The 27,400-nt window shown below is 37.9% G+C and overlaps 1 protein-coding gene across 23 annotated transcripts in view; it reads left to right on the top strand.

Annotated features, from left to right (window-relative positions):
* Cask (calcium/calmodulin-dependent serine protein kinase (MAGUK family)) overlaps window positions 1-27,400 on the top strand; it is a 329,704-nt gene that overhangs the window by 281,817 nt on the left and 20,487 nt on the right. For 6 of the 23 annotated variants that reach the window (XM_011247434.2, XM_011247431.2, XM_011247433.2 and 3 more), the window contains 10 exons: window positions 3,264-3,452; window positions 5,569-5,647; window positions 7,890-7,975; window positions 10,021-10,089; window positions 12,526-12,594; window positions 13,985-14,020; window positions 15,606-15,802; window positions 20,338-20,453; window positions 27,126-27,206; window positions 27,301-27,381. In XM_011247434.2, the coding sequence (XP_011245736.1) occupies window positions 3,264-3,452; window positions 5,569-5,647; window positions 7,890-7,975; window positions 10,021-10,089; window positions 12,526-12,594; window positions 13,985-14,020; window positions 15,606-15,802; window positions 20,338-20,453; window positions 27,126-27,206; window positions 27,301-27,381 (1,003 nt within the window). The remainder of the gene's footprint in view (window positions 1-3,263; window positions 3,453-5,568; window positions 5,648-7,889; window positions 7,976-10,020; window positions 10,090-12,525; window positions 12,595-13,984; window positions 14,021-15,605; window positions 15,803-20,337; window positions 20,454-27,125; window positions 27,207-27,300; window positions 27,382-27,400) is intronic. The other 17 variants (XM_017318366.2, XM_011247436.3, XM_011247441.3 and 14 more) reach the window with 7 other exon arrangements.

Below are 27,400 nucleotides of genomic sequence, written 5' to 3'. Positions count from 1 at the left end.
GGGCATAAGGTAAATGAAATAGAAATACTACCTCCAATTCAAAATACACTAGACATAAGAGCAGGCAAAAACTAAATACTTAAATATCAGATGGGCTAACACACAGGTCTGATTCTAACCTGAGGTATATAGTATGTATCAAGCCAGCCGGTGCTACAGAGCAAAGCACTGTCTCAAAAGTGAGGGGGTAGAAGATGCTGGAGCTCACATGCTGTGAATGGACTGTAGGAGAAAGACCAGTTAGAATACTGAAAGGAATGATGGAGGCTTAGAGAAAAATGGGGATGGTAGCAGATGGGCAGGTTGGGATTTCATATTGGGGATGGTAGGAAGCAACAGGACTTGCTTGTGATTGGGATGTTAAGTTGTGTGACTAGCCTTAGAAGTAGAAATTGCCCTGTGAGGTAGGAATTTGTTTAAAGTCATCCACCTAGAATAAAGAAGGCTTCCCTAAGACTCAAGCCAAATCTGACTAGCTCTTAAAAAGCAGACTGTTCATAACACAAATGAATTTCCCTGTAAGCCTATATTAAGCTTATTAATAATTCTTGAACAAGCATACATGTGGATACTGTCTCTTGAAAGAAAATTCTAAAATATATATTAAATAGGCTTTTAAGTATTAAAGCTCAACCCTGCTGTCTCAGAATGGTAAGACAGGAAGGTTGTAAACTCTAGGCCAACCTGGGTATGTTGCAGGACTGTGTCTGGAAACCCTAGTACTAATTGTTCAGTCATACTCTATAGGCTATTTAAAAGAAAATGTTCAAACTTCAATTTCCTTATTTATATCTTATGTATTCTTTTTTAACCATATTATATAAGCATTCTGCACATGTTCCCCTTTTCTGTTTGCATGTGAATTAGAGCTGGGGATTTAGTTGTATTTTGTGGCAGCAATCACTGAAAGCCGCAAATTCTGGTTAATATCAAGTGTGACCTTATTTGGCAACATAATTTAAACTTTTTAAAAATTCAGCTTGGCACTATTTCGTGAATGAAGGTTTATTTTTCCTTATAAATAATACATTAAATGCAAGCACCTGTTTATATAACTTTAAAGGATTTATAGAAATCATCTACAAAAAGCAATGTAAACATTTTACCCAGTTCATAGGACTTGAAGGCTGACATCATTCCCATGAAAAGCTTGCCTGTGTTTAGCAATCAGACAAAGCATCTTGAGTCATAAAAGACATCTTTGAACTTAGATGATGAACCTGATCTTAATAGATGAACTTCTCTACTTGGCCCATTCCTGATTTGGCCTCTCTGCTCTAAATCTTAGTTTCTTTGGTGGCTACAGTTAAACCACAAAGAAGGCCTTGCCCATATAGTCCAACCTTCATATTTTGTAGCCACATCTCCTGGCCCTTCATTGACCTCTGCTTTAAACCTATATATTGGCACATTGTCAGTGCCCTAAAGCCACCCTCACCCAAATCTGCAGTTGAGAACAGTGGCCTGGGATTGAGGTAGTGCTGACCATTTCAATCAGAAACGAGTAAATTGATTACTCGGAGTACCTGTTGATGATGACTCATCACTGTCTTCCTTCCTTCTGGTTTTGGTTGGTTGGTTGGTCTTGGTTTTTCGAGACAGGGTTTCTCCATGTCGCACTGGAGATCCTGGAACTCACTCTGTAGACCAAGCTGGCCTCAAATTCAGAGAGATCCACTTCCCTGCTTCCTTTCTAATTTCAACACATTATTACCTTATTTTTGCCTTTATGTGTGACTTTAAAGTAGCTAAGTCATGGCTCCGATAAGCCTTTTACAATATTTCAGATAGCAAAATACTATTTAATCACATTTCATTATTTGTGCATATCTCATTACCACACATATTACAGATGAAAATGAGACTAAATTTAGACTTAGCATATACATACTTATCTGTATAAAGTTCTAAACCGAACAATAATCAGTTGTAAATTCTCTTTAACTAAAATTTCTCATGTTTATTACAAAGGGTTTGTGATGGGAACAAAGGGTATCCCTTTTAAAAAAATAAAAGAGATTTATTGCTGAAGTTTACCAAGATGACATACAGATGACAATATAAAAGAAATCATTTTTCTTTGTTAGTGCATTTTGCAAAATGAATAAGTAATCATTTTCAAGTTAGGAGTAGGGGTGTAGCTCAGTTGTTAAGAGTGAGCTTACTTCATTCCCAACATCACATGAAACAAGTATGGTGGTGTACTCCTGTGATTCTGGAACTTGGGAGGTAGAAACAAAGTCATCTTTCCCTACATAGTGACTTCAAGGCCAATCTGCAAGACATGAGACCCTGTCTCTTAAAAAGTAAGAATAATGATCAGATTTATGTCAAAGCCCCCCAAGTTAAAAATTACAAAACATTTCCTTTTTGAGATGAAATGGCTCATCAGGTGAAGGCACATTTCACCAAATCTAACAACCTGAGCTCCATCCCTGGGACTCCCAAGGTAGAAGGAGAGAACTACTCCCACAGGTTGTCCTGTGACCTCCACATGAACACCATGACACATGTATGTATTCATGTGTGTGCACACACACACACAAACAGTAAATATGTATAAACAAATTTAAAAGTTCTAATTTGAGTTCTATAATGTGTGTGATACTTCTAAAACTTTATGTCTTAAGTATATCTATGCAGTTTTCATTTTATTTCTTAAATCATGTTATAAATTGTCTTTATCCTTTAGGCTATATAAAAATTGAAATCACTATGTAATTGTCCATTCAATTGTAAGAACCTGAAGATTATAGATTCTCCTTGATCTATGCTTCTCCCTTATTTCCATTACCCAATCTGGTAGTACGCAATACCAATTTCATCTTTTTTATTCATATACAGAAGATGCTTATTCAGTACAGTAATTATTACATAATATCTTTTAAACTTTATATCAGTTTAAAGCCCCAGTGCAAATTTGTTGGTTCTTTTTATTATTGGCTATTTCTGCTAAATTATTTAAAATTTCAGTCTGTCAGCCTTGATTTGGACATGTGTGTTAAATACAGATTTGTAGCCTAACACCAGATTGACAAGCCCATCCATTCATTCTTTTGCTCTGTCACTTGTTCATTCTATTTTTAAAAAGAAATCCATCTATCTGCCACAAAGAAATTGAGGTCTGATAGTTTGGAGGTGTACTTCATTTGTGGTCTCTTCAGATAAAAAATACTTTTGAGAAGTGGTTATACATGTGTTTATGTAACAGATTTCTGCTAGAATGGTACCATAATATTTTCCTTCTTTCATAAAAATGCCAGGCCTTACTTCAGACTCATGATGTAGTGGCACATGAAGTTTACAGTGATGAAGCATTAAGGGTCACACCTCCCCCGACTTCCCCCTATTTAAACGGTGATTCTCCAGAAAGTGCAAACGGAGACATGGACATGGAGAATGTGACCAGAGTTCGGCTGGTACAGTTCCAAAAGAACACGGATGAGCCAATGGTAAGTAGGAAGAGCTTCGAACTTCACCCTGTGCAGACTGCTACTCAAGGAGGGAGGGAGGATGGAGGGACATGGATGGTCCTAAAGAAATCAGTTTCCAGCCAGGCAGCGGTGGTGCCCGCCTTTAATCCCAGCACTTGGGAGGCAGAGGCAGCTGAATTTCTGAGTTCGAGGCCAGCCTGGTCTACAGAGTGAGTGCCAGTACAGCCAGGACTACACAGAGAAACCCTGTCCCAAAAAAAAAAAAAAAACTAAAAATAAAAATCAGTTTCCAGATCATCACCAGTTCTCCTACCTTTTTTGCCAAGAAGTATTCTGCCTAAAATCAGGTCTTAGACATGCTGATCATCCACCTCTCCTGTACCAATTACTTTTCAACTTTCCAAGAACACGGTCATTACTCTGGAATGTTAAAAAAAAAAATCTCATATAACAAAGAAAGAGGGAATTAAGTAAAAGAGAAATTTCAATACTTTGCATATCTTTTGCTTTCACCAAAAAATGGAAGAAAAGTAATTCAGGAAATGTTCAGATCTCATCCATTCACATTGAACTGTTTGTCTGTTTTCCCGTGCTGGAGAACTGAGACTGTGTGTGTCTGCACTCATTCTTAGGAGCATCATAGGTTGAGATGATCAAGAAAGGGCTCTGGGGTGGCCACTGAGCAGACAAGAACTGAAAAACATGTTAGAGGCTTCAAAGCAGCAAAAGGCTGTTGAATCATTGTAAGCATGGAGCCGGATTGGGTTTTCATTTTAGAACAAGCACTTTGGAAACTGTTACAGAGTTTAGGGAGACTAGATACTAAAGCAGACCCTGCCATGGTATAGGGAAGAGATCATGGTACTCAGAACTGGTAGCATGTACATCAAGATAGAATGAAAGAGCCAGATTTGGTGACCATGCCTGTAACCCCAGCACTGGGGAGACAGGAGAATCAATTCAAGGTCATCCTCAACTGCATAACAAATTCAATGCCAACCTGGGCTAGTTGATATCCTGTCTCAGAAAGGAAGGAAGGAAGGAAAGTAAACCAGTTAGGCAAATAGTAGGTTGCAATGAGAGACACAAAACTCAAGGATGACCCTCAAACTTCAAGCTCAAACAATTGAATGCACAAGGAGATAGTGAGATGGAACACTGGGCACATTTCAAGTTGAAAAATGGGAGCACGTTTCCAGGGAAGAAAACATTCAAAGATATGCACTTATATCCTTTCCTTGGAGTTCTTAAGAGAAGCGAAATACCTACGTAAGAAAAGTTTCACCAGTTGCCTTCCAGATAAGGAAGAAATATAGAAGAACGGGTCTATGATCACAATTTCCAGAGAGTCCTCAGATCTAGACACTGCGGTTTGTATTCTTGTTCACTGTTCTTAGTAAGTTGCCTTACCATTATCTGGCAGCACAAAGGAGGCATGCAAATTGGCTATCCATTCTGGTATTCTCAGGGGTAAGTGTAACACAACAAGAATATATATTTATACTGAATTATGTTAACAATCATACTAAATCTTAATAATGTAAATTCTCCTATTAAAAAGCAGAGGTTGACACACCTTTAATTCCAGCACTCAGGAAACAGATGGATCTCAGAGCTTGAGGCTAACCTGGTCCACAAAACGAGTTTCAGGATAGCCAGGACTACACAGAGAAACCTTATCTGGAAACACACAAATACACAAAGCGATTGTAGTGGCAAATTCACACATGCATGCACATATTAAACTTGCCAAATTTTACAGTTTGAAATATCTTATGTGGGTTACAAAATAAAACTTATTTTGTGGAAGAAATATAAGGGATACACTAATATAAAGTATATACCTTTGGTAGGAATAAAAACCTTTTTAAAAATAATTAGCAATATAAAAAAACAAAGTAAAGTGAAAAATAATCATAATTAAAATATTAAAAGGTAGTAGATAAACTGTATTCTTGCTATTTAGCGATCAAAATACCGACAAGTAGCATTTCTGTCATGGAACAATTTTATATGTAAAGTCTTCATTTTCTATATGTTCTCTTCTATTTAAAATTACCTACAATAAAAATCACAAATATAAGATAGTGCTTTCATTTAATTGTATCCTTACGAACTTTGTTTTCTTTAACAGGGAATCACTTTGAAAATGAATGAGCTAAATCATTGTATTGTCGCAAGAATCATGCATGGGGGTATGATTCACAGGCAAGGTGAGTCCCACCAGAGACTCTTTCTTTACCTTCCTTAAGTCTTCCTAGACTTCTGATGGAAGTAGGTTTTTTATCATTCACATAAAAGAGCTGTTTGTCTTTTCAGTTTCAGTTATTGTAGACCTTGTTCCTGAATTCCATCCCCACCACCAGAAATGAAATAAAACCTCCAAGTACTCTTTTATCTGTATCCCACCAATTTTGATATGTAATAATTTGTTATGATTCATTTGTCATTGTCTTACATTTCCATTATACTTTTATTGGCCCAAAAGTTATTTAGAAGGTTGGTTTTTTTTACAGATTTATTTATTTATTTATTTATTTATTTATTTATTTTATATATGTGAGTACAACTGTTGCTGTCTTCAGACACACCAGAAGAGGGCATCAGATCCCATTACAGATGGTTGTGAGCCACCATGTGGTTGCTGGGAATTGAACTCAGGACCCCTGGAAGAGCAGTCAGTGCTCTTAACCACTGAGCCATCTCTCCAGCCCTAGAAGTATTTTTATTTACCATTTTTAAAGAGATTTTTTTAATTAGGTATTTTCTTCATTTACATTTCCAGTGCTATCCCAATTTTTTTTTTAGACATCTTTCTGTAATTCACTTCTGACTTAATCGCATTGTGCTCAGAAGGTGTGGTCTGTATGACACCATTACTCACAGCTTTGTTAAGACCTTCCCTCCTGGAAAGCACTTTCATCATTTTTATGCGTATATGTTTATGAAGAGCCTTTATTTTTCAATTGTTGCATACAGAGTTCCCAACTGGCTTGGTGTTGTTAATCTTTCTGTTCAAATCTTTTATGTGTTGATTAATTTTTTGTATGCTTGACCCACAAATACTTCATAAAATATCCATTTATCATAGTAAAGTATTTCAGTGTCTATTTATAAATCTCTCTTTGGACTTAAATATTTGACTATATGAATTAGGTACATGGGCCTCAAACTCACTGTGCAGCCAAGGGTAACCTTAAACTTGTAATCCTCCTGCCTCTACCTCCTGAGTGCTTAGATTAAGGTCATGCACTATTGTGACCAGTTCTGATTACTATTTTTGATAGAGTACTTCATTAATATTCAATGTAATGATTCTACTGTTTTGCTTTCCTGGTTCATTTTTTGGAGATTTTTGTTTTATTAGCCTCTAGCTTCTAATTTCAGCACCTATTTCTGTGATACTAGTGGTTACCTACAAATTTTAAGTTTCCATATATTAAAGTTAAACAATATCTTTTTTTTTTTGTTTGTTTTTTTTTTTTCTTTTTGGTTTTTCCAGACAGGGTTTCTCTGTGTAACCCTGGCTGTCCTGGAACTCACTTTGTAGACCAGGCTGGCCTCGAACTCAGAAATCTGCTTGCCTCTGCCTCCCAAGTGCTGGGATTAAAGGCATGCGCCACCACCCCCCCCCCAGCTTAAACAATATCTTTATGTTTATTTATTTCTCTGTACACACACACATGTTCTGTACACATGCTGCAGTGTGCACATAGAGGTCAGGGAGCAATCTGTGGGAATCAATTCTCTTTCTACCATATGGGTTCCAAGGATTGAACATAGATTATCAGACTTGATGAAAAAGCCTTTTGCTTCTGGCCCAGATTTCTTATTTTATTAATCTTATTTTTCCTAGGTCTGTATAGTAATGCTTTCATCAGTTCAATAAAATATTCATCCAATCAAACATTGCCTTTTCTTCATTCTCTTTGTTCTTTCTGAATTTCAGTTAGATGTACATTAAACAATCCTATGCCATAGCTATTTTTATATTTTTTTCTTGTTTCCTGGTTTCCCTATATCTTTATTTCCATGACCTTAAGTGATCTTTTGTTATATCTTCCAGTTCATTGACACTCTCCTCAGTCATGTCTGAATTCTTACTCAATGTATCCATTTATTATCTTATGTCGCCATTTATGGTTTTGTTTAGATGTAGTAGTCATTTGTTTTGTTTTCAGTTCTGTCTGCTCATTCATAATAGTCTCTTATTGGGTGGTCAACAAGTTTCTTTGGCCATCCATCAAAACTGTGCTTTCTGTAAGTAAATGTATCTATTTGAATGGTTTTACTACACAAAAGTGAAGTAATTCTATAGCTAAATGCAGTCCTATCTCTAAATCACTGGCTTTTAGATCTGTAATTTATTTTTGTATTACATTGCTACCTTTCCCTTTTCATTATTCTAAAAACAGTTACTTTGTTCCTGTTTATAATTGTGTATGATTTTCTTAGGTACACTTCATGTTGGTGATGAAATCCGAGAAATCAATGGCATCAGTGTCGCTAACCAAACAGTGGAACAGCTACAGAAAATGCTTGTAAGCCAATGGAAGTTTCCCCTTCTCTAAGATTCATTTTTAGTTCATTAGCCTAGATTTTGATTTTTAATTATATTTATTTAATGTGTATTTTGGTGTGGCTGTGGATGCATACACGCCCATGTGCGGTTTGGAGGACAGTTTGAAAGAGTTGCGTCTCTGCTTCCTCCAGTTGGGTCCCAGGCATTGAACTCAGGTCATCAAGCTTGGCGGCAAATGCCTTCACATGCTGAGCCATCTTTTTTTACTATTATATTTTTAATTAAAATATAATTATATTTCCCTCCTTCTCCTTTCTCTCTCTAATCTCTTCTATATAGCACTCCGCCAGGTCAGTCGCTCTAGTTCATGGACTCTCTTTCTTTGTATTGTTGCATGCGTATAGAGATGTTTATACATGTAAATCCAACATGCTGAGTCCATTAAGTGTCCCTTGGGTGTAAATGCTTTCAGAGATAACCACTTAGAATGGGATGACCAAGTGGGAGGCCCATCCCTGGGAACAACTACTTCTCCCTCTCAACCTTCCTTAGTTGCCTGTAGTTCTTTGTCTAGGGGTAGGTCCCCATGAGATTTCCCCTTCCACAACAGCATGTCACTGGTCCGCTCACCGTATAGGTCCTGTTGCTGAGCCATCTTGACAGCTCTATTAACTTATTTTATACAAAACACACACAGAAGGTATGGAAAGATGGCTCAGTGGGTAGAAGTACTTGTCAGAGTACCTGAGTCTGGACGCCACACCCAGGTAAAAGGCAGAGCATGGTCTCACCTGCCTGTAACCCCAACTTTATGTCTGGTAGAGACATGAGGGTAGCTGGGGCTTGCTAGCCACCAGCCTAGCTCAAGGTTCACTGAGAGATCCTATATCAAGGAAAGAAGGTAGAGAATAATGGAGCAGAATATCCAACATTCTCTTCTGGCCTCTACAAGCACATACACACAGGTGCTGGCACCTGTATACACACACGTTCATACACCAAACATACATACAGCGACTGAGGTATCCCCACTCATACCTAACACACACACTAAATAAACAGATATAAAGAAAACACATCTAATGGTTCTTCAATCCTAGTCAGAATACTTCTTGTACCATCATTTACGTGAAGCTGAACTTGCACACTATTCATTAAAAACTGACAACTAGGAAAATGCAGTAGCTGCAGTGGACTTTGAAACCATTTTGCCTGCCTTTAGCAGTGGGAGTCTGCACACTGTTATCCTTCCTTGGTTTCTTACCAACCAGATATTTACAGAAAACCTCCCCAGTACATAGTCGTGTGAACTAGTGTCTCGCTGACCTCAAAAGGTTCCTGATTAACCCCATTAGAAACCTCTTTCCTGTTTAGCTGAGTCATGGCCAGCTATAGTGTATCTCTCTACGACACAAAGAAGAGGAAGGCCATTATTGGCTATACTCGAAAAAATCCATACTGAAATTAGACCTTCAATAAAAAGCATTGACATCTGCTGACAGACCCCCATCTATGCTGGGTTGTAGCAAACAGAGGGAAGCATTTGTTTTATGCCTTGAGTCCTCCCTGCTATAGTACAGCAGCTTCTCGTGCGGTAAATACCTCTTAGGCAGGAAGCAAGCATCCCGGGCTTGCCGTAATCAAAAGGAATGCCAGAATTAATAAAGTATAAAAGCAATTTTATGTTGATAGCATCTGAGAGTAGCATATTAAATAGGGATTTTATATAAGTACTTATTCTCTTCTTCGGGTCAGTGTATAGTCATTTTTGTAAAGCATATCATTTCGACCGTTTTGTATTCATGTGTACAAAAGATAACCATCAGAGATCTTGGAGACCATTCATTGCTAGATACAAGATAGTCAGCCTTGACTTTGAGGGATCTTTCCCAGAAAACTCTACCAGTAACCTGAGTGTTTCCTGCTTTATAATTAGGGGTTTTTTAGGGCTGAGTGCTGTCAGGTGGTGTGGACTGATTACACCCACACATTTTGAGTGGTTTCTTCTGTGTTTTTGTGTGCAACATGTGTTTGCATGAGAACTCTCCTCTTTTCTTCTCCCAGAGGGAAATGCGAGGGAGTATTACCTTCAAGATTGTGCCAAGCTACCGCACTCAGTCTTCGTCCTGTGAGGTAATAAGTCTAACAAGCCTCTCCTACCCCCAACCTCCCCCATCTCCTCTGAGTTCTTAACTAACTGTCTGCTGATGGCTGAATGTTTTTGCTTTCTGGGAAATTGTTTCTGCCTGTGCTGTTAGATCACTGCACACCAATTTTACAACAAAGATAACGGAACAGAGGAGGTCCCACCCACCTCCTCAGCCCTACTTGCATGTAGATATCTTCAGCCTTTTTGCAGCAAAATCAAAGCCAAATATAGAAAAGCTACAATAACATAAAGCTTGATAACAAAAAGAAAGAAATCCCTGAGACAAAAAAAAAAAAAAATACAGCAGTGTTTCCAGGAAGTCCATTCACTTCCCTTGTTAAGATATCCCACAGGTAGTTCTTCTTTCCAAGAGTCAATTTCTGTTGAGGTATCAGTGTTTAAATGAGTGACAGGTCTCAAGATGAGACCCTGATGAATTGGTAACTGACTTCACTGAAAGGACACAGGCTCCTGTGACCTTTCTGCATATCTAAAGTGAGAAATGATCTTTTGTAGAATAATGCCCCCCGTGTTTCTGAAAACAGACTGTCCTCTGGCAATTAGAACTCTTTCAACTTACGGCTTTATTTTTTTAGTTTTATTTTGCTTATTATAGTCAAAAATCTATTCTTTCTATATTGGGAGACATAAATTATCATAAACAGAATCATTCTTTGGTTGTAGCACATTCAGTTCAAGTGTTACTTATTAAACCTTATTTTCCAATTTCCCTGTGGCTCTTCCAGGTATGTTAATATGAAGTGTAAGAGCTGGGAATATAGCACAGCGAATGCTTGTTTGGCATGTGTGAGTCCCTGGGTTCAATTTTTATCACTGCAAATAAATAGATATGAAGTGTACATTTTCTAAAGCTAAGTTTTAAGGGCTGGTAGCTGACTTACTGGATCTGTGCTTAAGAAAATTTGAAAGAAAGATTATACTTTTCAAGTCTATAGTGGTGCTACAAACTTCACAAGAAAACCAAGTACAAGGTTCAAGTAGATTTTAATTGTCAATTAAAGTGTCATATTTTATTGGGTCTTGAGCTCCTCTTGGTGACTTCCTAAGGAATGTCAATTAATAGTATATTTCAAAAATAAGCAGCACTGCTCCAGCTTCAAGATTCAGAGCATTAAGTTTTGTTACTTAGAGTATAAACCTGTCCTGGAAAGAGAGAATGGCATACATGCATGAAGACATTGAATAGATTGGATTGGGGGTGGTACTAACCAGAAGATATTGTTAGTTATGAATACAAGTTTCTCCTTTTTTTTAAGTTGTTGAACTAGTTTGAGGGAGACACCAGTATCATATATATAAAATCTACACCTTTAAATATTTGAAAGAAATGATTTCCTCCTCTTAATCTGCTCATAGATACACGACTTTTTTTTTTTTAACCCACCTGGGTTGGACTCTTCTTAGCTGGGCAAGGCTTCTCTAATAAAGGCTCTCATCCACTTCCCCCAGACCCTATCCCTACTGATTTGAATCCCTAAGGGTGACAAATAGAGATCAATCCACTGCATAATGTTTGAGAATGTTCCTCTAAAGGATCTCATTCTATTTCAGGCTAACCAATTCCAGAAGTATTCTTTCAATATCCTAGAGAGAAACATATCTTTTGGACAGAAGTGGATACAGAACTCTACACATGAAATGTCTTAAAGGACTTAATTTCTTCTTCTGATAGTTCTTTTTATTAAAGTTGTCTTAGACACTAAGGAACAGAACCTGAAAAGGATTAGGAGTGGGTTGAACAGCAAAGAGTGTGGGCTCCTGGCAAGTTTGGCCAGAAATAGAGCATTGTTGCTTGGAGTCACTGTCTTACTCAGTCTGCTAAAATGTTACAAAGAAAGAGATTTGCTTTCTGGTGCAACTTTCTCTTTTTACCCCATTAGTAATATTTATTCTAGAAAGGTCTAAGATGATTACAATATGTAAAGTCTTTCTCTTAGGCTCATTTACTTTCAGTGGAGTTATTTGGTAGTTCTTGACAGTGGGGTACCTAAGAACAATAAACTACTTCTCAAACCCATTGTTTAACCTATTCAAAACTAGGCAGTTGAGATCTTCAGTACAATAGCACTATAATATTTATTGTTGTGTGCCCTTTGATAAGTTTTTAATATCACTGTCCTGAGATCCCAATAAAAAGGCAAAGATTGTAGAATTTGGGATACAGGAAAAGAATAATCAATAATCAATGACAGCACAGCCCTCACTAATAATATGGGAACCTTCAAACTGCAAAAAAGTATTTTTATACTTCTGTGAAATCATATAAGTAGGTCAGCATGACACCTTTTATAGCATTAACCTCAGAGGAAATAGTTGTCAGACTGTGGTTGGGACTGTTGATGTGAATATCTGTTTCTGTGCTAGTGCTCTGTGTTAATGAACCTTGTGTCTTATTTCAGAGAGATTCCCCCTCCACTTCCAGACAGTCCCCTGCTAATGGTCATAGCAGCACTAACAATTCTGTTTCGGTAAGAACTCTAGCTCCACCCAGCCAAGTGTGACGATTTTGTTGGTGCTCACCTGCCATGAGTGTTTAGTTCCATGTGTTCAGTGGAAAGATTGTCTTCTGCAGACGCACATGGCGACTGCAGCAGCCTTGCAGTTGACTCCTGGAAAACCTCCCTCAACATTTCCTTCTTAAAAAATCAGTCACATTTGAAGAAATATAGTTCAAGACTGCTGTAGTTGTTCTAAAACTACCTCTCAGCCACCCCACCAATACGTATGGCTGCTCAAAGGATATAAATAGAAATGTGTTTAAATTTCTTTAAGAATTTTTTAATTTAAAATGATAAATGTAAGGGATTTTTGCAGAATAAGCATTTGGGTGTTCTTGGGCTTCATAGTTTTCCATTCTGAGGGATATCAGCAACGTCTTTTAGTTTCCGCTATCTAAGTTTACGAATTGGTGTGCCCTCTTGTTATTGTGGTACGTGCACATATTTTTGTGAATTTTAAGCCTTGCCTGGATATGAAAAGCAAAAGGAGCTGGCTTCAAACTGCACTTAAGCCACGCTGGTATCACATCTTTAACACAAAGTACATACTTGACTTAAACTTGGAAAGTTGCCATTTTTCAGAACTCTCCATTTTGGATTACAGAAAGAATCATTTAGCCAAACAGAAGCATTTATGTGCATGGGTTTGCAGGTTTGGGGGATAGCCAAATCTTCTCTGAAGTTGCTGGTGCTGCTGCCTGTCACCCTGCTGTAATTATAAGGCCTCTAAGAATGCAGCACTGTTGCCTTTTGTTCTGACTTTTAATTTGCCCTTTAAGAATATATCAACTTTCTTATCCAATCAAATCATTAGTCATTCAAAGACCATCTCAAATGGAATGATATCCCAAGTATCTAAGTAAGAGAAATTGTGTGAGAAAATTGTTTATAACTGTGTTTCCAATGTGAACCTAGGTTCTCAAAGAATTCCTTTTTAACATTAACATGTAATGCTATTAAGATGGTAAAAAATCCATAGAGCCATTAAAATTTTCAAAATCTAAACGGTTGCAATGATGAAGTTGAAAAGGACAACCGTTCTTTTGTACTCAGGGGGTTTTGTAATAGGCTGTTTGAACCGCAGTGGCTTTTGTGTTGAAGATGCTGAGTTGTTTCTTAAGAACACATTTTCTCTCTGCTTCAACTTACCTGCTTTCTTCAGCTTGCTGCTAAATGGCCTGGGTTTGATTTTTTTTTTCCTAATAACTCAACATTTCTAAGAAATGTAATAATGTATATGATCTCTTTACAACTTAAATCTAGTTCATTTTTAACCATATTGTAACAAAAACACACAAATTACTTTGTACTCTTGACAAGTAAATGAAAATTTTTCTCCTGGGTTGGCTTTATTCTACAGGACTTGCCATCAACCACCCAACCAAAAGGACGACAGGTGAATAGATACCCTCTATAGAAACTTCTCTAAACCAAGCTAATAGCTGATCCTTTATTAACCCTTTCCATCCCATAATGTCTGCATTTTGGACCATAACATTTGAGCATTGAAAGCTTGTACCATTTCATTTTAACACATTATACATGACTAATTCTCTATAAAGATTTTTTTTCCTCACATCTCTGTAGCTGTGATGGTTATTGTAATTACAAGCTGATCATTTTTTGCTGGCAGTAAAGAGGTTTTAGCCTTAGAGAGTCTTACCTGCCTCTGGTGCATACAAAATTCATAGAATTCTAAGTATGACTAAGTCACGCCCTAATGAACAACTTAAGGCACTTTTCTGACATTGAAATCTGAATTAAAATTAAATTTCTACTTGCTTGTGTATCTAAAAGTTACATACGATGAAACAGCGTCAGTACCTTGGTCTTCACCCTAGTATGCCTGTGCTAGTTTAGAAATGCTAAGTGCTGTCCAGCATCAGCAAGCAGCTTTCAAACAGCCAGCGCTTTTAAAGCATACATTTTAGGTACAAATGCAGAGATTCATTAATTTTAAGGGTTGGGTTGCTAAAATGAAATATCACACAATAGTTCCAAAGCCTTCAGGTTGGTTTTACCATGACTTAAATGGGACATTCAAGCTTAATATCAATAGAAATATCATGAGAATGTTTTTCTTGAAATGTAATGCTAAAAAAAATACTAAATCTGATTTTAAGTTAAGAATTGTATAAATTAATGATTAGTAGAATATCCCCACAGTTTAGTCTTAGGATTTCATAACTGGGGCAACCTTGGATATAGATAGTGCCTTATTTTAAAGCACTTAGAATTCCAGTCATTCATAAAACCCTATGTTATAACCCCTGTCTGCTAATGTGTCTCCTCAATTCACATACCATAAAGCTCTAGGCCTTGAACCATGCATGCTTTAGTGCTCTGTGCTGATTTCAAGTGTTACATTGTCAAAGCAAGGGTTTAGATTCATCTTTATTTCCCCAGAAAAGTAAAGCACAAATCCAAAATCTCTCTAAAGAAGTAAAGCTGTATTTTGAATGTTTTACTATTGTTTGGGTTACATATAGCTCTGTCTGCAGTATATAGACACACTGCCAGTTGTCATGAAAACATGGCATCCAATATCATGAAAGCAAGATCCCATCCCAGAGTTCTTGCTACTTTACCATGAAAACCTACCCTGAGTACTAGTCTCTATGCCTTAAAGGCTGCCTCATGGTCATGACAATGTATCCATGCCATCACCGTGGCCATAGCAAGTTTTTAATTGGTGAGCTTAATTACACACCTATCCTATTACTAAAAGCAGAATTTATTCAACAAGTATTTTAAGTGTTCCTTCCAAATATAAACAGCAAAAATGAAGCTCTGTGCATCAGATATGGCACCCTGTTTCTAGTGGTAGTTGTTTCTTGTGTCCTACCTCCATACATCGTTTCAGCTTTCACCATCTGATGTCCTGTTGTGTTGTCAATGTTGATGTGTGGTTATTAGAGTAGCATTCACTGTTTTTCTTCCCATCACTGTGGCCTCCGTTCTTACAAGCTCCTGTTTTATAGATCTATGTAAGAGCACAATTTGAATATGATCCAGCCAAGGATGACCTCATCCCCTGCAAAGAAGCTGGCATCCGGTTCCGAGTTGGTGACATCATCCAGATTATTAGTAAGGATGACCACAACTGGTGGCAGGGTAAACTGGAAAACTCCAAAAATGGAACTGCAGGTCTCATTCCTTCTCCTGAACTTCAGGAATGGTATGTTTTTGTTATTTTATGGTGAAACTGAGCCCTCTCTTCCAGTTCTCAGTTTCATATTTCATATTATAAAACTTGCTTGATAAATCCTTTTCTTTGGTAACTATATAAATTCCAGTTGTCTAAGATCAAATCCAAAAATTATCTGTCCAAGACTTAATCTTCAGCTTATGGTCAGATACTAGGTCCAGTTAGAGCCACACTTTCTGTGTAAGGAAAAGAGGGAGGAGATAAGCTAGGTGGCTAGCTTCAGATCATTTGGGCAGAGCCCTCAACTCCTACAAACTTTTCTAATCTTTTTACAATGGCCTTTGCTTTCAGATGTATCCCTCTGTATCCTTTTATGACCATCTTACCCCAACATCAGGAAAAAATATCTTCAAGTGCCATGATTCAATGTCACTCGAGGTATTTAAAAATGCAGCCTGTCCCACTGTTGGGAGAAAGGACAGTCAGAAGCTTTGTTCTTGGCCTTACCATTCTTTAAGAATGTGTTTTTCTGAGTTGGGGGCTGCATAGCTTAGAAGTAGATGTTTGCCTGGTTATACCACAGACCAAGAGACAGAGACAGGGAAAGATGACCTATTCTGTTAGAAGGCTTAAACTGTGGGACAGGATGAAATCAGACAGGCATTTTATACCCCTCCCCCATTTAACTGAGAGAAGACAGGATGTGTATCATCTATTAAATGCCCATAATCTACCCTCTTAAATATTTGCCCAATATCTACCAGAAATCTACTACAAAAAGGGGTAATTTAATACCTGGGTTTTGTTTTATATAAGACTTAATCTGCCAAAACCTGGAATTCTGCCACTCCCTAACCTATCCCTACAAAAATACTTGAACTTTGTTAAAAGTAACCAAAAATATTGAGTCCGTAAATAATTCCTCTTTTTCACCAGTCCTTCTCACTATTAAAGGGTTTTCTTGGTTAATCTCTTTGACTTGATTGCCCCTTTCAGCTATCGTATCTTCCCCAAAATTATTCTTACATTTAGAATGTTAAAGTAGATGAGAGCTTCAGGCGCCATGCTACAAATGGGGAAATGGGGCCCAAACAGAGAAGCAACAGCCTGCCATCCTGCACTTTCAGTCTGATCTTAAGCAGACAGTTTAACATAAGCGGGAGGAACGCAGTTTCTAAGTCTTTCTAATGCTGCTGCTGCTGCTGTGAATGATACATTGCCCAAAATGTCTTCTGAAGAGCAATCACATGAGCATTTATTCAGAATAATCATGTGTGGGCTGGGGATGTAGTAGCTCAGGTGGTTAAACTCAGTGATTCCCAGTAAAGCAGGTGTGGTGGTGCAGGCCTACAGTCCAGCACTTGGGAGGCTCAGAAGCTCAAGGGTCATCCTTAGTTACACAGAGAGTTTGAGGACATCCTCGGATACAGGGGCTGTATTGGAAAAAAATAACAAGGAAAGGAAAAAACAATAAGTACATAGATTCCAGGTTTCTTTCTAGTTAGAGCAGAGATATAAATCATGTGCTCTTAGTCCTCTGCAGAAATCTTAAGAAGTCGCAGTGGAAAGAGGTTTGCTTCTTGTCTCTGCTGGCATCTATACTGTTCAGATCAATCTTTCTACTGCAAAGAAAAAATGCTGCAGAAAATAAAGGGGTGTTTTGTTTTGTTTTGTTTTTTAATGAACTTGAAAGCACTGAATAACTCAAAGAGTACCGGGGAACTCAACAACCAGGTCCTCTATGAGGACTTTTCACCAAAGCTGTAAGCAAACTCTTAGAGTACCAAGTATCCCATCTTACCAAGAAGGCATTTGTAATTATGCCAGAGAAGCAAGAGTAAGACCACAGGCTTAAGGAAGATGGACATCCTGTCAGGGAACCCTCCTCACATTGTTAGACTACAAAAGTTGGTATACCAGAGACAAGAAAAGCAGGCTGGAGCATGGTCACATATACCTGTAATCCCAGTATGCAGGAAATGGAGGCAGGAGAATTGTGCGTCCAGTCTGACCTATATAGTAAATTTAGGGCTACCCTGGACTACATGAGACCCTGTCTCAAAAAAGAGGAAGAGGACTCTAGATTATTTCCCTGTTTACAGGAAAATAGGACATACTAAAGACATAGAAGCACAATTTAAAAACAATTCATTCAGCTGGGTATTGTAGAACCCATCTGAAACCCCATACATTGTGCACTAAAGCAGGAAAATGTCTAGAAGTTCAAGGATAACGTAATCAACATAGTGAGATCCAGGCCAGCATGAGCTACAGAGACCCTGTCTCGAAAGAAAAAATAAAGTCAACTCTCCTGAAACTACAAGATAAAGAACTGGTTTCTAATTTCCTGAGACAAGGGTAGGGATATAGCTCAGTGGTAGAATGTTTGTCTAGAATATGCAAAGCCTGAGGGGGAGTTTTGAACTGGGAGTGGTAGCTTATGCCTGTAATTCCCAAAGGAGGATCAATTTAAAACCAGTCTCATTTTCATAGTGACTTTGAGGCCAGCCTGGGCTATATGAAACCTTGTTTTTAAGAAAAAGATGTCAGGGAGTAATGATACACATTTGCAATCCCAGAACTTAGAGGTACAAGCGAGAGCATCAGGAGTTCTAAGTCATCCTTGGCTACATAGACTCTCAAACCACTCTGAGGTACATGAGAACCTGGCTCAAACCAAACAAACGAAAACTCAAAAAGGCTTTAAAGAAGACAGAGAAACATTGCATTAATTGACTATAAGACTCAATAATGTAAAAATGTCTATCCCTCCTACATTAATTGTACCAATGCCATCTCTACCCTTTCTTAGAAATGGGAACAAAACACCCATAGAAGGAGTTACAGAGACAAAATTTGGAGCTGTGACGAAAGGATGGACCATCTAGTGATTGCCATATGCAGGGATCCATCCCATAATCAGCTTCCAAATGCTGACACCATTGCCTACACTAGCAAGATTTTGCTGAAAGGACCCAGATGTAGCTGTCTCTTGTGAGACTATGCCGGGGCCTAGCAAACACAGAAATGGATGATCACAGTCAGCTATTGGATGGGTCACACGGCCCCCAATGGAGGAGCTAGAGAAATTACCCAAGGAGCTAAAGAGAACTGCAACCCTATAGGTGGAACAACAATATGAACTAACCAGTACCCAGGAGCTCTTGTCTTTAGCTGCATATGTATCAAAAGATGGCCTAGTCGGCCATCACTGCAAAGAGAGGCCCATTGGACTTGCAAACTTTATATGCCCCAGTACAGGGGAACGCCAGGGCCAAAAAGGGGGAGTGGGTGGGTAGGGGATTGGGGGGGTGGGAATGGGGGACCTTTGGGATAGCATTGAAAATGTAAACGAGGAAAATACCTAAAAAAAAAAAAGATACAAGAGCACTGAAAAAAAAATAGACAAATTTTAAAGTTTGAATGGAGAGGTTGGAGAGATGACTCAGAAAATAATTAAGAGGACTAGCTATGCAGTCATGAATCTGAGTTCATATCTCAGCACCCACATAGCAAGCCGGTGTATCCCTGTAACCTCAGCTCCTAGGAAAGTGAAGACAGGGAAAGTTACAGCTTGCTGATTTCCAGCTTATCCAAGAAAATCTGAGCAACAGGTTCAGGGAGAGACCCTGCCTCGAAGAAATAAGTGGAGAGTGACAAGGGTACCCACACTCATACACACACACATACATACAAACACACACACATACATACACACATACATACATAATTATCTTTAAAGTTTGTCTGGAAATGCACAAATTCAGGGATAGCCAGGGTGTTCTTGAACAAAGAACAAGATCTTATTCAACCAAATAACAAAACTAACGAAGGTGCTCAGCTAGACCAACTAAAGAGACAGAATCAAAGCACTTTCATAGCTAAATAGCTACTTTCTACGTAGCAAATAGCATTGCACAGCAGTGAGGAAGGGTCTTACTTTTTAGTATAGCCTGCTAGGACAACTGAGTATATATGAGATACAAACTAACTGGTAGGAGGCAGGGGTTCTTAAGAAAAGAGACTGGACTCCTACTTTACATGATAAGCAAAAAAAATTTCTTACACAATAAAATATGAAAGACAAAACTATAAACTTTAGGAATTTCTGTGCAATTTGTGATACAATTTAGTTTGTCAAAAATATTGCTTGGTTTGATATGTGAAAAATTCCTAGAAATATGCCTAATACTAAGCACGAAGCACTTAAAACAGACCAATGCATAACATATCCAGGATGCAAAACAGGCCTGCCTTGACTCACAATCCCTTGATCATCACCCTGAATCTCACAACCAGATGTTGGGACTTCTGACCCTTATTATCAGCTCAAGGAACGCATCAGTTTTAACATAAGGCTGTAGTCAAACCATTTGTAAGAAGTTGTCATGAAAGCCAAAGAACCCTCTTTATGGCCATGATTTCAAGAACTGAGAAGGACTAGACATCCTATTGTGTGTAGCCTTCAAATGACTTTTTCTCTTTTCTCAACATAAAACTATGCATTAATTTTGTTGGATTTCCCCCTCCCCCTTTCTTCCTTCCTTCCTTCCTTTGTGTACTAGGCGAGTAGCTTGCATTGCCATGGAGAAGACCAAACAAGAGCAGCAGGCCAGCTGTACTTGGTTTGGCAAGAAAAAGAAGCAGTACAAAGATAAATATTTGGCAAAGCACAACGCAGGTAGGAAAAGCATGTCTGTTTCCGAAGCTGGGTCAAACATCTCCAAGATGTAAGCAGATAGAGCATTTACATTTGCTCTTCAGAGTTCTCTTTCCAGAACATTGTATCCTATGAAACCTTGACCAACTTGCAGATGCATTAAGAACCCCTGCCTCCTACCAGTTAGTTTGCAGAGCTCTATTTTCTAGGACAAAGGTGCTATTTGGAGGCAGTATTCCTCTCTGATGAAAGGAACTCAGCATGCTAAGTCCTCCCTTGAGAAAGGGAAGCTGGGGTATGCTGAGTCCCTGGGGCTCTCTCTGGCAGAGAGAGGTTGACCTTAAGAGGATAACCCTCCCTCCTAGTTTCTCTTGGTCCTTGGATTTGGACCCATGACAAATATTAGAGACAAAGATACACAGAAGGGCTGAGCTCTGAAGGGTTCTGTAGCTGATTTGAAAGGGCATGGGTAACATGGATACTAACTTGGGTTAGTTTCTGTGACTATTCACCTTTCCCAGCTGTATGTCCTTTCAAGTTCTCAAAAACACAAGATGATTAGCTAAGCCTTCCCTCCCCTCTGTCTGTATTGAAGCTGGGGTTTCACTGAATCATGGGGTTCACTGTTATGTTAAAAACTGCATGGGCTGGTGAGATGGCTCAGTGGGTAAGAGCACCCGACTGCTCTTCCGAAGGTCCAGAGTTCAAATCCCAGCAACCACATGGTGGCTCACAACCATCCGTAACAAGATCTGACTCCCTCTTCTGGTGTATCTGAAGACAGCTACAGTGTACTTACATATAATAATAAATAAATCTAAAAAAAAAAAAAAAAAAAACTGCAATGCGCACCAAGTAAAGCGTGATTGGTTATTGCACTTGAATTCCCAGAAGACGCACAGGATATCATTTAAGCTGAAAGAAAATATGTGATGGTATACTTAATTTCAATGACTTCTCAATATAACTTCTTCAATAAGGGACTTTTACTAAGAAATTCAAAGTTGGCATTAGCTTCGTTCCTAAGATTTCAGAAATAACTATCAAGCATGTGGCCTTAAAAAGTCAAATGACTGCAGCCATCCATGTGCAATTCAGTGTATCTCTGAGAAATCTGGAAAGCAGCTTTCTCTATGCAGCATTGTAGCGTGCATCAGCATGTGCTAGGAACAGTTCTTTAGGACTTCTGAATTCTCCTTTCTTAACCAGAAATTAAATGTAAGCATTTCTGAACTGCTGTATAATCCAGAATGAATGTGACTTTCCACATGGATTAAGTGGGAATGGCTCAATTAAATGAGGGCTCTTTCCCTCCCTGCCAGTTACATTACTCTTATTCCCACTATGCACTAGCCACACAATGGCTTTTGTGTTTGTTTCATAAAGGAAAGAAATACGTAAAGCCACATATCTAAATAGACTCTAGCAGCCACTCTGTTCAAGTGGCACTGTTTGAAAAACATTATCAGTAGAAGTTAGCTTAGCCTGAGATATCACTCTTCTTAGTTGCCTTCTCTTCTTCTGTCTGCTTTCACTAGTCTAAAACAATCTAACCAGCTCACAGGAGATTAGTTAAATCTAAATCACATTAGTTAAAGACAAAACAATTAATCAGCTGGGGATGTCTATCAGTAGTAAAGTGTTTGCGTAGCATATGCAAGGCCCTAGGTTTCATCCCCAGCATCCAAATTAGAGAGGAAAATTTCTAATTCAACTTGTCATTTGTATAGTGTTAAATGATACATAAATACTGATGACACTCAAATTAATTTAAGCCTATAAAAGCAAAGAAAAGGCTGGGCAAATCCGCTAATATGTTATTAGTTTTGTAATCTACTAATTAGGAGTGTAAACATCAGTATTCAATTTGTCAATATTCTTTAAGTTGGCTCTGAGGATAACTAAGTGAATTGGTCGGAAAACTTGACCTCTTCAACTGTTGACAAAGACTTAGTCAAATCATTTGTTGAAGAGTGTTGCCAGAGAATCAACACCCAATCTCATTTCCTGCTGTTCATGTTTTCTGTTCTTGGAGCACTGGGGCATCGCTGTGCTTCTTCTGTCATAGCCATTTGGATGCCCCGTGGTCAATGTGACTATCAGCCTAATAGGCAACCTGAGACAAGATCATTAGTTCACCCAAGGAAGTGTATGACTTGGTAGTCACTTAGCTCACTGAGGCCAAACCAAGCAATCAGGTTAGCCAGTCAAGATGGTCCTTTCTAATGCTTATACCTCAGTAGATCTAAGGTTTTCTCATTACTCAGCCTGGCCAAAAGGTACCCTCATGGTAGATCTGAGTAATATTGCAATACCCTGTGTCTCTGAGAAACACTCCCTATCAAGGTTGGGAAGTATTTATCCTTGATTTTAGACAATGGGATACAGTTGTTTTCTTCTCCATCCTTTGGCCTGACATCCCCATTATCTCAAACCATGTGCCAAAGTTCTCAAAAACTCAAACTGAGGAAACGTAATCTTAGTTGCACCGGGGACAGGGCCACCACTCTTTGTTGCCCTTGGTGTTTTCCTAACTGTTGAGCTCTTCTAGACATCCCAGCAGTCCTTGTTGTGCTTGAGGGATTGTCCTACCTAACCAAGTCTCTCTGGCTGCCTTCAAAGGAGTCTGAGTACCTTGGAAGGAAGGTCCTTGAATAGCCACTTAGGTTTCTAACCCTTTCTGTTTCTGCTTGTCTGTGAATCTCTAGACAGAAGATTGCTGTGCGGGTTCCTTTCCCTGTAGAGTCGTGAGCGTTCTTCCTTTCTCTATCCTGGCCTACCTGCACTATACTTGCCCAACTAAGCTTAACATTTCTTTCTGTCACCATCTCTTCCGCACTCCTCAACTTTATTGATTAATGTTTCCCTCTTGTTTATCCTAAAATCCAGAAGAGCAAATTGCTTATTGCATTATAAGAAGCCAGGCTTTGTCTGCTTTGGCTAGGATGAGATTCCCTCATGAATTATCAGATTGCCCATATAAAGAATTGCTGTAAAATACTGTTAGCCTCCATCTATGCTATGACAACTTTGAAACAGTATATTTTTCATAGCAACAACTCGCCAGATACTCACAGATCAAACAATACAGCTCAAGGATTTCTTTTAGAAACTGACTATGAAATACAGCAACTCTGTTCTTTCTATGGTGTGCAGTAATTCAAAATAAGGACATGGGATTTGTTACCCAGATGTTCATTGATGACAAGCTCTAAATCTTATAATCAAAGTTGGAAATTACTTGTATCATCAAGTAAAATTAAGAGTAGAGACTTTTATCAACAGCACCAAGAATGGAAATCATAACATCCAAATCTATTTTTTTTATCACCAGGAAAATTCTCACATCTAGTTAAAGCAGAATTCTGCTTAAACTGTGCACCCTACATCCTACATAATATAGTGGCATAAATAAATTTTATTCATATACAGTATTGAAATAATTTTATGATACCACATTTGAAAATCAGGTTATGTAACATAAAACTTTGGGTTTTCAACATCCCTTGGTAAAATAATCACTAGGCCACTTCCTTTCTTTGGGACTAAGGGTGCTGATGTCCATTGAAATCCATTCTTGGGAGTTTTTGATGTGGGGTTGGTTGCTTTGTGATTTTGTTTTGCCTTTGAGGGCTTTTTTGTGTAATATTTGAAGCTACTTACAGCCTTTCAAACGGAGGCAAAGATTCAGTGTTACCTGCTTGCTTTTTTTCTGCCAATATAGTTGCTTAACTACTTCAGCTTACTAGGAAACCAGAGAAATATAAACAAAGTATGCCAGGCAATATTTCTAAATTCCTGGGAATAAATTGTATTATATCATTGTAATATTTATGTGAAATATAATTTCTACAAGCTCGTGAGACCTTTAGCCACCTGCTAGGCCTGTCCTCTGGAGGCCCTGTGCTTCTTCAGCCCAAGACTTCAAGAATTCACTTTTAGTTTAAGTTACTGACTTAAACTTTTTAACAAATTACAAAGTCTATATTAATATTTTTAATATGAGCCATCAAAACAGCAGTATTTAGTGTCCTGAAAATACTGCTTATATGGGTAGATATGAACTTAGGGGATTTCTGGAATAGTATTCATAATATTTAAATTATGCTTAATACTACAAACTGTCCTAAAGAAAAGTGGCATATAACCTCACTGACATTGGCAATTTTTTAATAATAAAAATAGGGATTTATGTATAGCTTGGTGATAGAGTACTTTATTAGCATGTGCAAGGTTTGAGCCCAAGCTCCATGAAATATAATAATAAGATAATAGACACACATAATTAGAAACCACAAATGATACAGGAATGCACAATGTAAAAAAAAATAAAAGGCCCCTACATTTGTTTTCTCTAAAGATGGTTTCTTATCATTTACACATAAAATTTCCATATACATGCTAGCATATAAAATTCACTGGCTTTCATATAAAGGTATGATTGAATTTGTATTAAAATGAGTTTGTTTCTTAATGTGGTTTATTTACCTTGTGTTTAAAATATTGCATGATAAAGTTTATTTTGTGCCTATTATACTTTTATTTTACTAATATATAAAAAGTCATATTTCAATGACCCCTGTACATTTTTCATGCTGTCTCACTCCCAATGGCCTCTGTGCATGTAAGTAACCTGTTGAATAACTATGCCTCTATGTTTTAATGATTTCATTTTATTAAGCCCTTTGTCTTTATCAGCAAGCAATTTAAACCCTTCATAAGTTCAGTCTTTAATTACTCTCTTCAAATATCCTGTTTTGTTTTGCATTGCTTTGTTTTGTTCCGTTTTATTTCACAACCCTATGACTACATGACAATTTTATTTAAACCAGAGTAACCTTTTCATGCTGCTCATTCATGGTTCAAATTCTAATGTTCAACCTATATGTTGCTTTGTTTGTGGCGTATTGACTGTTAATCCCTAACTCGTGTACTTTTAGACAATGACAAAAACATAAATAAGCAAGACTCAAGTTAGGGCTCTGTAGAAGGAGAGAGGGGTGTCTCCCTTTCAGAAAACTTCGTGTCATAATCATCTTGTGCTTTTATAAAACACTTGATGGTTTTAATAGTTTAAAACAACATCAGCTTGCTGGTGTACTTCTTCCCATAAGCACACTTTTCCTTGATGGACATAGGATTCAGGACAATAGGTACAGAATGCCATGCAGTAAGCACTCCTGCCTTTACTTCTGCGGTTCCCATCATTCCATTCCCACTGCAGCACAGTGAGGTAGCTCTACCACAGGGAGTCTCGTGTACATTTTTATTTTGTGACCATGACATCCTGCAAATGTTCCTCCAATATAAGCTATTGCTAGAGAATATGGTGTAAAGATTTTTTACTTAACTTTTATAGTCAAGCTACCCAAAGAAAAGAGATATACAAAATTCTATTACTATGCACTAGCCTTTATTTTAATATATTCCTTTCTCTATATATTTTGAGAATGATGCTTTTGTTCATTTTTGTGTTTGTGATCTATTGCATTCCATGGTATCTTTTTTTAACATCATAAAGTTTTGCTACTGTGCAGATCACACGTGAAAAGGACTGAGCTGATTCTCAAGATCATGTGGCCATATTATTGCAGGGAGCAGCAGCTTCTCTGAATGATTCAACCATAGACTCCATCTCACTGGATTATTTCACTCACTTAAAATCCTGGGAGAACTCAATATTTTAAGAAGAAACTTCACTGTGTACCGGGGATGGGAGGCAGGGATACAGGAAAGAGATGTAGGATCTCAGCTTTCTCAGGAAAATTTTCAAACGTGTGTGAGAATCAGACCCCATTGAACTTCAATAGCAATGATAATTCACTGTGATAACTTCCCCATATTGCTTGAAATTATTCCCATCAGAGTGTTGTTAAGAGGCAGGTTTCAGAAACATATTTTTTTAAGTATTTCCCTGTCTATAACATACTGCCCTTTCTCAAAGGCCTCTAAGCTCAGACTGTCCCTGATTATTTCCATCCTGTTCATCCTGATTTACCATATAGCTTCCTCTATAATTAATGGCTGACATGGTTTCTGGGACAGGAATGCATGCTTCCCTACTTAAAATCCCAAGACCTCAGTTATAGTATAGTTTGTGAAATGGTCAATTAAAACCTTGTAAAAATCATTCCAGAACTTGGCTCTAACCAATTCTGACATGCCACCTTTATCAGATTGTAAGAAGTAATAAAGAGCAGTCCCATGAACTACAAACTGGATGGCCATGCATTTCTCACCCATCTCTGGAAGCGCTACAGCTGGCCCTCCCTCGCTTGACTTTAGTTGCACCATGCTCCACTTGTGTTGGTTGCTGATCATACATAGACTCTTCTTTTTAGTATTGCCTATTTCTTAGAGTTGTGAAAATATGAACAGCATGTGGTTCTGAGTGAATTCAAATGATTTGTTGGAATACTGCATGAAAAAAATAATATGATATCCTCTAGATTTGGACCTGCATGTACTCATCATATCTTTGATTATTCCTGGTTCTTGAATCATTTTCATGGGCTTAAAAATGACACTTTCTCCCATAATGGCACTATGAATTAAATCACATGTAAGCTTCATGTCATAAGCGGGATTTGTGGTGTTACTGTAACTTAATTTTTCCAATAATAAAATTGTAATTCACCTACATGAGCTATCCATTCCATAAACTTACCTTTCTTCTAAATCTTTGCATTGTAGTGTTTGATCAATTAGATCTTGTCACATATGAAGAAGTAGTCAAACTGCCAGCATTCAAAAGGAAAACATTAGTCTTATTAGGTAAGTTTGGCTGATTGTTTATTCTTACCTCCAAACTGTTTTACAAATGTTATTTCTAGTTGTTAATGTTTCCATTGTTTATAAAATCACATAGGTGCACATGGTGTTGGAAGAAGACACATAAAAAATACCCTCATCACAAAGCACCCGGACCGGTTTGCGTACCCTATTCCACGTAAGCAACAGATCAAACT

This window comes from Mus musculus, chromosome X (assembly GCF_000001635.26).
Source record: "Mus musculus strain C57BL/6J chromosome X, GRCm38.p6 C57BL/6J".
NCBI classification, from domain to species: Eukaryota; Metazoa; Chordata; class Mammalia; order Rodentia; family Muridae; genus Mus; species Mus musculus.
This window is presented reverse-complemented; position numbering and strand designations above follow the sequence as displayed.